Source organism: Myxocyprinus asiaticus, chromosome 47, assembly GCF_019703515.2.
Source record: "Myxocyprinus asiaticus isolate MX2 ecotype Aquarium Trade chromosome 47, UBuf_Myxa_2, whole genome shotgun sequence".
NCBI lineage: Eukaryota > Metazoa > Chordata > Actinopteri > Cypriniformes > Catostomidae > Myxocyprinus > Myxocyprinus asiaticus.
In genome coordinates, this window is record NC_059390.1 from 5,696,642 (window position 1) to 5,711,173 (window position 14,532).

At 38.0% G+C, this 14,532-nt stretch overlaps 1 protein-coding gene across 1 annotated transcript; it reads left to right on the forward strand.

The window, feature by feature from the left end:
• Positions 1 to 200: 200 nt before the first annotated feature.
• On the forward strand, positions 201 to 14,314 carry LOC127436581 (28S ribosomal protein S18a, mitochondrial-like). Its single transcript, XM_051690851.1, has 6 exons — positions 201 to 438; positions 11,723 to 11,754; positions 12,034 to 12,138; positions 12,263 to 12,386; positions 13,956 to 14,031; positions 14,153 to 14,314. The coding sequence occupies exons 1-6, from the start codon at positions 201 to 203 to the stop codon at positions 14,295 to 14,297; spliced, it is 720 nt and encodes a 239-aa protein (XP_051546811.1). The 3' UTR covers positions 14,298 to 14,314.
• Positions 14,315 to 14,532: the final 218 nt, after the last annotated feature.

Genomic DNA, 14,532 nt, shown 5'->3' on the forward strand with positions numbered 1-14,532 from the left:
CTTGGATCTTTATATTGGGTTGGAAGATCTCAGGTCCCCACACGTGATTTGTTGCTGGTCAAGAGCCTGCCTGTGATTGGCTGAAGCAGGTACACTCAGTTGAACCAATGGGATGGAGGCACCTGTAGCAGGGAGTACACACACAAGAAAATACCACAAGATACGCCTGGAGAGTGTAACAGAGAGAATGAAAAGGGTACATGAGGTTAGAGGCTGGCAAATGTGAAGAGTTTGGGCAGAGCAAGAAAGAGAGGGAGACATGGAGAGACCTGAATCTCCTGAGGCTTTTCCAAAAGCACACTGATTCTTTGAGTGGAGCCTCTGCCACTCTGCACGTACACCCAGAGCCTCTCCAGTCACCTGGCTTCAGTGTGGGAGCGGAGAAGAAAGGGAATGAGAAAAAAAGAGAGAGAGAGAGAGCAAGGGCAGGGAGGGACAGTGTGTGGAAGGGAGGAAGATAAAGGATGAAATAGAGACATTATGTAGCTATGCAGATGGGTTAAATTTCACGTCGCTGGCAGTGTGATATATCCCAGATTTCTGATCAGACAGGGGGCCAGGAATACACACTGTGGATATTCTGAATGCTATCATTCATGTATCACTCCATTTGGATTCAAACAAGCAGGGAAGTGCCTAAAAAGGCTTTTTCTGATGAATGAGGAAGAGAAAGCATGCGCTGTGTTCAGCAACAGCTGCTTAGGCGCAGAAACAAAACATGGTGATTCTTTCGACAGCAGCGACATTCATATTTATTTCTCAACCTGTAGCATTTCTATGGTTATCACTTGTCAGTCATCGCATTTGTGGGAGTAACTCTTGTATTGCAGTTGTCACTCCTGAAACTTTGTAGTGTGTATAAAGTGGCCTGTATAAAAATTGGTTGGGTGGGATTTCGCAACAAACAGCCAATTAATGTAATGTAAAATCACCTGTGTTGAGCACAGAGGATTTGTGGGCATGGAGATACATGCACAGTTATTTGCAATTTGATGTTTTGCCTATTTTTCTGCAAAAACAGCTTGGTTAATTATTTTCGCTTAGAAATTCACTGTGTGAGTTGTAGTTTGAGCATCTTTTGGAAGCAACATTTCAGACACCAAAAACAATAGTCTGCTTTCCCACTTTTAAGAAAAGCACCAGCCACCACTGATTTAAACTTTGTAAATATGTTAAACAGAGAGTTGTAGGCTCTTATCTAAAGGAAACTCTAATTAACCTAAATATCTGATTAACGACAATGCCCCAATTCTATGGAAATCTGCAAAAATGCAGATTCAATGTAGGCATGCTAATTGGACATTTCAAAATCAAACACTACCCAAAGACAGGGAGACACCCATAATAACTTGCTTAATCCAAACATTTAAAGTTATCATGCATATGGCACAATACTAACAATTCACTAAGCCTTCGGTGGACAAAGATTTCCCAATGATCATTGCCTGCATCAGCACTCTGTGACCTCCACATGGCTCTTCATGTTTAGTTGTGTTCATCACCCCCCACATGTTTCTGTGGTGCTAAACTCCTGTGCACACCCATAACTTCTCACTGTGACACTGAATCAACATGGAGCCATTGTCCTCCATCTCTGTCTGTGGGGATAAAAGAAGATCTCTTTTCATCATCTGAAAATTATCTGATTTACTCCCCTTCAGTCCACACTCAGCTTTCCCATCTGTTTAGGAAGCTCCAGGTTTCATTTAAATATCAAAGCCCATGAGAAGTTGGCCAGACACTTTAAATGCCATTTTTCTACAACACTTTTGTCAGGGAATGTGACTGCTGAAGGGCTGATGACCAAAGGAATTAGTCTGGACAAACAATGCCTGCTTTGTGTAGCTCAACCTACACATACACACACACACACACACACACACACACACACACAATGCAAAAACCCTAATTAGAAAGCCCCATTAGAACCTCCCTGCTTTGCCGTTCTCATATTTGGGATCCCAAAAATAGACCAAAATTTTGTCTGCCGCACTCAAGTTCTGGGTCAAGTCCAAGATACTTGTATTACCAGATGTGCCGATATACAAATGAGGTAGGGCTGAAACGATTGGTCGACATTATCGACAAAGTCAACAATAAAAAATTGTCAACAACATTTTTTGTTGTCGAATAGTAGTTTGATCTCTTTAACGTAACATGAGATAATCTGAAATGCTAATGATGATGTGCGAGAACAGCACTTGATTGAGGAGAGGAAGAAAACACATCGTTATATCTTTAATGCATCCTTTATTAAAGTTCAAATAATAAGGAAGCGGGTTGTGTAAATAAGCACAAACTCCGAAACTGGCATTTCTCTGTGCGGTCAGAGCCGCTTATAGTGTCAAATTGCTCCCGGCTGATACACTCTCTCGTGCGGAGACACTCGTCTCTCACACGCACTTGTTGCAGCTAGATTATAACATGATGGCTTGCAACATAGTGAATCATAATATAAATGTGTCACGGACGGTGTGTATCTTATCGTAAGAAATTCGGCGATATGCAGCACTATTAAGAAGAGAGAGTTTGTTTTTTTGTAAGTTAAAGATGCATCAAAGTTAACAAAAAGGTGAGTGTAGTCAATGCAAAAATAAAAAAATAGGTTTTTGATGTCTTTTTTGGTTTGTTTTCCAATATAGATACCTAAAACTCTTTATGCACATTTACTTTAGAAGCTTTATTGCAGAAGAAAAATTTTTTTGGGAGAATGTTGAATATTTATTAATTGAAAGTATTAATATTTTAAAATATCTAAAAATCTAAAAATATCCAAAAATCCTTAAAACAAGATACATTTACCTGAGAAGCAACATATAAGATTTTTTAGACTTGCTTTCAGAGAATATATATTGAATATAAGAATATTTGCTCTTTACTGCACTAGCAGAAGTATGAACGAGTGAAAAAATACACATATTCAAGATACATTCTCTGAAAGCTTGTCTGAATATCTTTTATGTTTCTTCTCAGGTAAATGTATCTTGTTTTAAGGATTTTTAGATCATTTAGATTTTTTAGATCACAAACACTTGATAACAAAAATTTTTTTTTAATGAATTAAACAATACAAATCCAAGTATTTTTTTCCCTTGTAATTCAGTGAATGTCATTTAGAGGTATTTTTAATAGATTATTTTTTCAAAGTTTAATACAACCTTTCAAGTCGAGGCACAAGCTGAATAGTCGGTTAAGAGCTAATGAATAATCATTGAAATAATCGCCCGTATAGTCGAATAATCGTTCTAATAATCGTTAGATTTGTCGATTATCAAAATAATCGATAGTTGCAGCCCTAAAATGAGAAGATGCAAATGTGCTGTTACGCACCATTATGGACACAAGTATTTTTCCAGAACTCGACATAGGATCAACGCCTTGCATTATGCGTGCTAATATGTTACACCAACTAACTACAACCACAAAATTAATAAGCAAAAAAAAAATAACAAACATTTTAACAAAGGTCTCCAAAGTTCATGAAAAAGGTTTCCCAACATTCTCATCAGAAGATATGATGTCATGACTTGTGTGTGAAGCTGAAATTCTCTGCCTTGGTTCCCTTCCCTCTCTTTCTGGGAAGAATTACATCACTTTCATCGGTAAATCAAGAAGGAGAGACATAACCATAAGGGCTTCATCCACACCATAAGAGCTCTCTGAACGACTGGTTTTGTGTAAAAGTACAAGAGGAGCCCATTATTCACACACTAATAATTTTACAGAAGGTGCCAGGCCCACCAGATCCAAGGGGCGCCAGTCTAAAAGGCCAAAAACCATGCGTGTGAAGTTATTTGCTCGTTCACTTAAGAGACGACCTTGTTAACATCCGTTTCCATCAGTGCTATTGAGATATTTGCCGAGGAATGTGAAAGAGGTGGTCAGGCATTCTCATTTCCTTTAAAAATGAGGTGACATGAATGGAATGTTGTTGTTTTTTACGTAACTGCTAACTCATAAAAAGGATTCTCTATGTGAGGGGTGAAGCCAAATTTGTGAGCTACTTTATCACAAGCTATTGGTAAGATGGGAAAAACAGATATCTTTCTGGAAATACAAAACCAATGATTCACTTTTAACCAACAAAACTGGGCTCAGAATAAAAGAAGAGCAAAACATATTAAAAATATTTAATGTTTATTTATGCAGCCTCCACAGGTTTCCTCACAATTATTTTTTTTTTTTTTTTTTTATCTGCGTGTTTCATGAAAATCTGTTTACATGAGGGACAGCAAAGAATATAGTACCCCAATAAAACTACGTAAACCCAAGGCAAAACACCTGCATCTCAACCATTCTACAAGAAAGTGAGGATATGTTCCTGAAGCTTTAGATATGAAGCCTGTAAAATTCACTGCTTGTCTACTTCATCGCTCTACTACATCAGTGTGTTTGAAACTCAACACTACTTCAGGCTTAATGTCAAAAATATGTCTCATATCAACACATCTTATAGGATTATTTATTATGTCATATCCCATCAAGACACGTACAGTATTTGAGGCTATTTCCCTCCATAAGTACACAAATCAATACATTTTACACACTGTGAAAATCGGCAAACATCTGGAAGAAAAGCATTTCCAAACCATATGCCCTCGTAAATTCAGAGGGAAGTCTTGGCCCATACAAAAACTGAAAAATGAATCTGAAACCTACCTACCTTTCTGCTCTGTCCGATCTCAAATAAATGATTTATGATAAGCATTCATATTTAAAGCAATTCAATAAAAAGTCAGTGATTTAGGATCTAGGATTTTTTATAGAAATAGTAATGTAGTGTGAGCATCTGTGAAACCTCAGGGAAGTTTATGAGTGATGTTTCATGACAGTGAAAGCTATAGATAATTTTCTTGTATTTCAATGCTTTCATTTAGTGATCTAAAGACTAGTTTTGCAAGCTGCTGTTTGATTATTATGGTATTTCCAACATATGACATAGACGAAGTCTCTGAGATAAGTGTCTAACAATCACTGTATCACTATAAAGTGCCTTTGTGCTTTATTTCAAGCATTTCACAGTCAACACAAATCACTGTACAATGTTAAGATGCTCCTGGCTGGTCAGATAAAATGATGATTATGTCTTTCGCCTTTGCTACATCATATTATGTAATATTGTTTCACGTGGAGCAAGAGAAGGTAGTAGGTAAGACATGTAATTTGGGTAAACCTCTGCTACTGTAAAGCTAAATCAACTGAATGTTATGGTATACTAGGGCTGGGCGATAGGACAATATATATCATGGCGATGATATAAAGTGTCAGTCGATTGAATCGAGATTTTGCTATATCATGTATATCGCGATATGTAAATATCCATGTGCGCAGCATGGGCTTATCTATCAGTGGGCAGGGCTTCATGTGAGACTAAGAGATTTAAGAAACATGGACAGGGTTCAAACCATTTTCGGCAGCCGCTCAAGCAAATTCAGTTACATCAATCTCGTGTTTGGCGTTTCATAAGAGCTCCTCTGGCACATGCATCTGTGTTTCATGTGAGCATTGCGTGCGCTTTCTCTGGAGCATGAATGTGTGCGTGAGTCCAGCATGCATCTTGATATTTACAGGAGAGCGCAGAGTGGGATCACGCACGCTACTTAATGATTTTTGACCAAGGAAAAACCCTGAGAAAACAGAACAGAACGGAAGGACTCACAAACAAGTTAAGAAAATGAACAGGAGCTTGTTATTTAAACAGGTGCGACATCTGTGGTGTAGGTTCACAAAACCTAACACATAGTAGAAAAATGCAAACTGATAATCACTCGTAATAAAAGCAATTTGTTTTACCTCAAAATGAAGCACGAAAAAGAATATTATGAAAGCCAAAAGATGTGTTCCGCATTAATTCAGCTATATGTACTATATATATATATATATATATATATATATATATTAAAAAAATTCAAGAAGTGTTTATATTTATTTTATATTTATTTTCTGCAAGGAGTGTTTGTTTTCATTTTGTTTTTTTACTTATGTATTTTTCTCCATGTTGTATTGCTCTGGGAAGATCTTGAGTTTCTTGAGGAAAGTGTATAATAATATTGGTCAACAACATAGAGTGAAATGTGACATAATGTGAAATTTAGCATTATGGTAAGAATTATTTAAAACCAAGGTGGGTTTTTTTTTTTTTTTAACTTTTGACTATTGTCAATCTCCAAATAAAGAGAAAATTATATAAGGAAATATTTGAAAGTATTTAATTCACTGACAGAATTACCCAAAAATTTACATTACAATATGGTTATTTAATACATAAGCCAATTTTTCTTGACCCCCCCCCCCCCCACACACACACACACACACAAAAAAATTACTATATTGTGATATATATATCATTATCGTGATATAAAATTACCAAGATTTTGGTCATATCGCCTGCCCCTACGGAATACAGTCACATGCTGGGTCCAAAACCAGGAAAATGCTGCCTTTGGAGGCTGTATACGGAGGCAGGATGAAAATAAGGTGCTTTTCAAACTGTTCAGAGATCAGTTTCCTGAAGAGTTCAATTCATTCAAAATCAGATAAGCTTGAAGTCATACACTGTATCGAGGCAAAAACTACTGTAGGTGGAAATCAAAACTCTACAAGGTTAGATGAATTATAATTCTCTCATCATTTGCTCACCCATATGTCGTTTCAAACTCATTTGACTTTCTTTCTTCTGCAGAACACAAATTAAGATATTTTAATGGGGATATGAGGTGTTTTTGTCCACACAATGCAAGTGAATGGTGACCAAAGTTTCAAGCTCCAAAAAGGACATAAAAGCAGCAAAAAGGTCATCCATAAAGCCAAAAGTATATTTCGGTCAGATGCGAACACTTGATGCAAATCTCATCATCAGCAGAGTGCTCGAGCACTGAACGCATGCAGCCCAATTTTTCTAACCATGCGTCTTTGAACACGCAGAATGCGCATGCGCCTGAAATTATTTGCACTAATTAGTGGGTCCAAAAGGTGGCAACACTCACATTTGTGCCGTTGTTGTTACGAAGATGCATTAGAAGATGTAACAACAGGAGACGAAGGTAAAAACTCGAGTCTGAAGTAGGGATGTACTTGGACTAATTACTCAAGTACTCGTCGAGTACTCTAGGGGCAATGACATGTACATAACTGTATATACAGTATAATAACATGTCTGACAAACGTCTTTGGCTGCTGTATTGCATCTTATTCCAGTGTATCGTCTATTCATTATTATAGGCTGTTATAAAATAATCCGTTACAAAATGTACAAAAGATTGCATAATCAAAATATAATGCATTTTATTTTGTCATTATGTGAACATTCGCTGCCCAACTCAATGAAAGAATGCGCGCAATGCACGTCTGTCTGTTCTTCCTTCAGTTTACCGTAGTAATCTTATTAAGCGCGCACCAGTTATTTGGTGAGTGTCTGAACCGTCTATTTTCAAATCGCAGTTGGCTTTACAGGAGATGCCATAACCATCGTGTTTTTAATATGCATGTTAAGTTGAAGTTCAGTTTTGAAGACACTGCATTCTGTTCCATTTAGCTGCGTTATTCCTAGCTGTATGAAACACTCACAGCACGTTGTGTGTGCCTCCCCAAGTGTTTGCTCCATGGGGAAAGCTGTGATGCTCCGTATTGTTGTTGCTGTGATGATTCATGAAGCTTTCAATTCAACTCTGAGAGTCAGAATTTCCACCTTTCAACTGGGGAAAGTGCAGCGAATGACACTTTGGCTGTGTCTCATTTGGAAGGCTGCATCCTCCGGAGGTAGCATTTGTCAGCCGCATACGTCATCGAGGCTGTCTTGTTTCAGAAATGCGAGTAGGACAATCTGAATGCAGCATTCGAATGCGACCTGCTTTCATGGGAATTCGGAGGATGCTCGAGGTGTATCCTTCGTGGGCACTCACAACCCACAATTCTTTGCTTCAACAGAAATGTATAAAACAAATAACGCCAATTTGCCAGAAAATCTGATGTTCAAACGCAAGTAATGTTAATTCCCAAGTTGACGTACCTCAGTAGACGGGTGCAGAGAATATAATATGTAGAATTATTGTAATATTTAATTAAAACAAAGTATTATAGACTAAAAGTACACCTGTAAAATCTATTTTCTTTTCTCTCTTCATCATTATATCTCTCCAAAATTTTACCTCATACAACATTCCCTTCCAAAGGGACTTTGTTGCCTTCTCACTCAAAGTGCTCGCGCTTGTTAAAGAGTGGTGTGCTGTCATAGCAACCATGATAAGTTCTGTTTCCGTCTCGCTTAAATGAGGTTTGTTTAAAGGAGGATGCTCTGTATACTTCAGCATTCAAAGGATGCATCCTACCTAGCGCGCAGCCTTCGAAACGAGACAAAGCTTTTATGTCGGACTTCTAACTTGGAAACTCGTGCGGAAATCTTCAACTCCCATTTCGTCAAGAAGCAGGTGTGTGTTACTTCATGCAAACATTTCTGCACCCAGGGCAGGGAGGTTTAGAGTCAGTGACAAACATTCACTTATTAAATAATATCCATTAATGAGTCAAAGTTCTTACATTAAATGATAATAAAACGTGTTTAGCAAACGTTTTGTAGAGATGGGTGTTCAAAAAACGGTTAATTACACTCTCTTTTGATGATCGTAATGATAGCATTGCAGCGTCGTATATCAGTTTGGTTGCTATGAGACGTCTCTGACAATCAATGTACCCCTAAAAATCCCAACATAATCAATCTCAAAATTAAAAATAAGCTCCCTCTTTGACATGTTTGTGTTTAGTTGTCAGGTAATTGTCACTGAATTTCGAAATAAGTGAGAAGTCACACCATGCATGATCACCATCGATCATCGTTTTCATGATCGATCATTGCTGCCATGTCCGAGTACCCGAGTACTAAATTACTCATGCCCATCCATAGTCTGAAGGACTATGAAGATATCTTTAAGGGTCTAAACTCCTGAAGAGAAATAGTCAGGTGTCTCGTGCATTCGTAGCTTGCATGCGCTAACTGCACCAAGTGCCTATGTATTTGCACACAATAAAATGGAGTATACTTTGACAGGCTCGCGTTCGACTGTACACAGACATTGAGTGTTCAAGTCAGAATCGAAGTATACTTTGGGCTTAAGACTCCAGTGGTTTATCTCATGTCTTCTGAAGTGATCCAATTGGTTTTGGGTGAGAACAGGCCAAAATGTAACTCATTTTAACTCATTTTCATTTTTACATCTTGCCATTGCAGTTTCTATGCACAATCAAGATTACAAGCTTGATTACACTTCTGCTGTGTATTTTTGTGGTTTTGTTCTAGTTTTGATTCATGACTTAATTAAGGCGACACAATATATAACAAATAGTCAAGACGCACCGCGCCATGATTGACGTGACTGTTCACCACTGATATCAAAACTGGCATGTGTCCTGACTTATCATATTTGAACACACATGAGCGCAGATGCATTTGTAGGCTACTATGATAGAGGGGAATATAACTGAAAAACATTTTAAATTATGGCCTGTTCCACACACAAAACATGTGGACTACTTGCATGTGCAATTAGACCCCTGCAAATGATCCAGAATGCAGCAGCATGTCTGGTCTTTAATCAACCAAAGAGAGTGCATGTTACACCACTCCTTGTCTCTCTCCACTGGCTGCCGGTTGATGCACGTATCAAGTTCAAGGCTCTGATGCTAGCGTACAAAACAGTCACTGGGTCTGCTCCAGCATACCTAAAATTATTTCTTCAGAGCTACACGCCCACTAGAAGCCTGCGGTCGGCTAAGGAATGTCGCCTTGTTGTACCAACACAAAGAGGCACCAAAATACTTTCCCGGACTTTTGGCTTCATCATACCACGTTGGTGGAATGACCATCCCAACTCCATCCGTGAAGCTGACTCTCTTTCTGTCTTCAAAAATCAGCTAAAAACACATCTTTTCCATGAGCACTTAACCAGTCACAAAAAAAAAAAAAAAAATGTCCTTGTTGCACTTTAATCTGTTTTGAATGCTATTCTGATGCTAGTGAAACTTTGTAATATGGCACTTTTCGTACCACTGTCTCCTTAAGATGATTCGCTTATGTTTTTCCTCTCTTGTAAGTCGCTTTGGATAAAAGCATCTGCCAAATGAATAAATGTAAATGTACTTGTACAATACTTTATGGTGCTTTTCTTTTTGTCCTTTTTGGAGCCTGAAAGACTGTTTTTGTAAAATGGAAAAGAGCTGTGACGACATTCTTCAGAAAATTACCTTTTGTATCCATGGAAGAAAGAAAGTCATACAGATATGCAAATGACACAAGGGTGAAAAATTATGACAACGTGAACAATTCCTTCATATAGACTTGATTGCCTGCTTGTTCTGTAAGTCAGATAATCTTTAGGTCAGTTTAAGTCAGAAAACTTTTCACAAGATTTAATAATTAAATTATTCAGGCTAAAATACATTTTGAATGACAATCTTACAACAACAAAAAAAAGAAAGAAAAGAAACAGTGAGCCAATTCTGTAAACTAACACAACAATGTGCGAACAAAATGTGCTCATTAATTTCACTGCATAAATTCAGACTCGCCTTTTTATCAGACTCACCTGTCTGTCAAACATTACTGGAAAGTGGCAGCTGCTCTTTGTCCAGTCTAGGGGAGATTCTTCTAGATAATTTCAGCATCCCTCACATTAATTTGCAATGAAAATCTAACTGAAAAAGTAAAGATTGTGTTCTGAGTGTCTAATTAATCATGACAAACTGTAATATACAAATACATTCTTATTTGGTGCTGGTTATCACACCACGTCACATCTTCAGCAGTAAGCTGTCCATTTCATTTGATGAAAAAAATCATCTTGTGGAACTGCATGTATCTGTAATTAAATCACAATGTAAGTTAAAAATGGAACCGCTCATAAATGAATGCCATTATCTATGCTTTTATCTTTTCATGTATGAAATACTACCGAATTAGTCATAAAGCCGTTACTGAGTGAAGCCCTCAGATGACGATTTTACATTTACTGCCACAACTGACAGTCACGCACAGGAAATAACCCGATCTCATTAAAATTCATATATAATTACAAGTTGGCTATTTCGTATGGCCTCGCACGATGTTGTTCGCATAAATTCTTACGACTTCATCACGTGCAAATTTCCGGATGTCTAATGTGGAAGTAAGCGCATGTTCCATGCACGAGGCGTTAAGGACATGCTTATTAATATTATGCCCTTTCCCAAACCCCTTATCTAAACTTAACCACACAGTAGAGTGTGTAAACATGATAGGAAGCTGTTGTGTGTGACAGAAGCAAGTAACTGACGCTTATTAGATGGAAATGATGTCCAGTGATGTCTTTGGCTGTAGTGAAAGTCGTAGGAATTCAAGTGCAATTGCACGATATCATACGAATTAGCCAAATTTAGAAAAGTTATAAGAATCCTGACATTTTCACTTTGAGAGTGTGTTGGTTTGCCGGAGTTTCATCTTGTTGCAATGGAACGCCTGTACTGCAACGTCGTCTTCATGTCAGAAACATGATCTTAGATATTATCTCGTAACAGTAGCTGATATATTATATTATTTTTTCTGTAGTAATAATAACCCATCAACAATGTAATACAAATCTAAATATTTAATAAAAGTAACTGTCTAAGTTTGGTGTTTTGGACTCTTGCATTCTGCATATCCACATCAGATGATGTCATTTAAATTTGTGTGTATGTTGTTTCTGTGTTACAGTGGTGAAGAAGAAGGAGGGCAAAACGACAGTTGTAAGTAGTACAGTCGTAGAGATTATTTCAGAAAGCAAGTTATCATGTTGTAGCCTTTGAATTTCAGTTTTGTATTACTGAACATACAATATTATGATTGCAAGGGGGTGGGGGAGAGTAATAGTTTTGAATCAACCAATAAAAAACCCTATTAATATGAATATTGCCCTCAATAACTATGGTGCTTACAGCCTTGGATTAAACCAGCTGCCTTGTGTTTTCCCATACAACTTCACTGTTTAATAATCTGGTAATGCTTCCTTTTCCCTGTTTTATCAGATAGACGGTGTTATAGAGCCTTCATCTGTGCAACCACAGCCTCCCAACCTCACTGCACCGTGCCCCATTTACAGATGGAACCTACAAAACAAGTCCAACTACACTGTAATTGCTCAGAAATGCTAATTTGCATGATTTCATACACCACTGTGAAGGCATTCTGAAACCAGTTTTCTTAAAACATGTTTGAATGCATGAATGAATCTCTTTCTTTCTTATAAACATGCAGGACCTCCTGTTGCTCAGTCAGTTCATTCATTCAGATGGCGGGATGCTGCCCCGGTGCATTACAGGCATCTGTGCTCAGGAACACAGCAAGATTGCAATTTGTGTGCAGATGGCCCATCATGAAGGCAAGTTTTTGCATAGATGAGCATTTTAAGTGACCACAATTTTGGCCATTGTCTTAAGCTGTATACATTTGAGAGCATCATATCTAGTATCATACTGTACAGGTTCTACCCTTGGAGAATTGGTAATATATGTACCATTTTTAAAGAAAACATGAGAAGGCAAAAAACATTTCTTTTATTTCTTATGGGATTCATATTCAACTGTAGGTTATAACAGAATGGCACAATCATAAAACAAAACGTGGCAACAAAGAAAAAAATGAAATGACCCCTGTTCAAAAGTCTGCATACCCTTAGTTCTTAATACTGTGTATTGCCCCCTTTAGCATCAATGACAGCATGCAGTCTTTTGTAATAGTTATCTATGAGGCCCCAAATTCTTGCAGGTGGTATAGTTGCCCATTCGTCTTGGCAAAATGCCTCCAGTTCATGCAAAGTCTTTGGTCGTCTTGTGTGAACTGCACGTTTGAGATCTCCCCAGAGTGGCTCGATGATATTAAGGTCAGGAGACTGTGATGGCCACTCCAGAACCTTCACCTTTTTCTGCTGTAACCACTGGAGGGTCAACTTGGCCTTGTGCTTAGGGTCATTGTTGTGCTTGAAAGACCAAGAGTGTCCCATGCGCAGCTTTCGTGCAGAAGAATGCAAATTGTCTGCCAGTATTTTCTGATAACATGCTGCATTCATCTTGCCATCCATTTTCACAAGATTCCCCATGCATTTAGAGCTCACACCTCCCCAAAACATCAGTGAGCCACCACCATGCTTCACAGTGGAGATGGTATTCTTTTCACTATAGGACTTGCTGACCCCTCTCCAAACATAGCGCTTATGGTTGTGACCATAAAGCTTTATTTTGGTCTCGTCACTCCAAATTACAGTGTGCCAGAAGCTGTGAGGCGTGTCAAGGTGTTGTCAGGCATATTGTAACCGGGCTTTTTTGTGGCATTGGCGCAGTAAAGGCTTCTTTCTGGCAACTCGACCATGCAGCTAATTTTTGTTCAACACCGTCTTTTTCCAGAGCAGCCTGTATTTCTCTTGAGGTTACCTGTGGGTTTTTCTTCGTATCCCGAACAATTTTTCTGGCAGTTGTGGCTGAAATCTTTCTTGGTCTACACAGGCACTAATTGCAATTTAAAAAGCCACAGGTGTGGGAAATTAGCCTTTAATTGCCATTTAAACCTGTGTGTGTCACCTTGTGTGTCTGTAACAAGGCCAAACATTCAAGGGTATGTAAAATTTTGATCAGGGCCATTTGGGTGATTTCTGTTACCATTATGATTTAAAAAGGAGCCAAACAACTATGTGATAATAAATGGCTTTATATGATCACTATCCTTAAATAAAATACATTTTTGCATGATCAGTCATATTTTCAAAATCAATGCCATAATTTCACAATTTCTGCCAGGTTATGCAAACTTTTGAGCACAACTGTATATGTAAAGACTCTGCTGTTACTTTGTTTATGTTGTATATGAAAATTATGTTTCTAATTATCTGTCCTGAAGTACACATTAGTAGTTATAATTATGATAATTTAATTGGTTCCTTCTCATTTCTTTCCAGTTCTCCTACCAGATCATAGAACCCATTTACCAGAAGGCCATGTACCAAAACCAAAGCCAAACCCACCTCTCAACAGGCACAATATTTTCTCAGGTGCCAGAAAGCCGATATTAAGATTACATATCTGATAGACCATTTTTTTTTTTTTTTTTTAAGTGCATCCCTTCAATTAAACTGTCTCTTATGGTCTGTTGTAGGTACCTGACACGGTACTCTGTGAAGTCTGTGAAGCCCATCTACAAGACAGGGCTAAAGTGGTGTAAGAATAGAATGCCTGTGGGAAATCCTGCCCTAAAAAACAACGTCAGATACAGCCCCAAGCCATTGTACATAAAGCACTGAAGGACAGAGCTGCTCATCCAATGAAAACCGTGACAAGTGCCTTGTGGATGGGACTATGGGATCTATGATTCATGGAGTGAATATGTAAAACTGGATTTGCATTTTTTACTTGTTGTTCATTGCCTCTCTCTTATGAGAGGTTAAATGGTGAAATCATGCAATTTTTAAAGAAACATCAAGAAGTAAATTCAGAGATCCACGTAACTCCTGCCATGTGTGCAGCCCTCTGATTGTG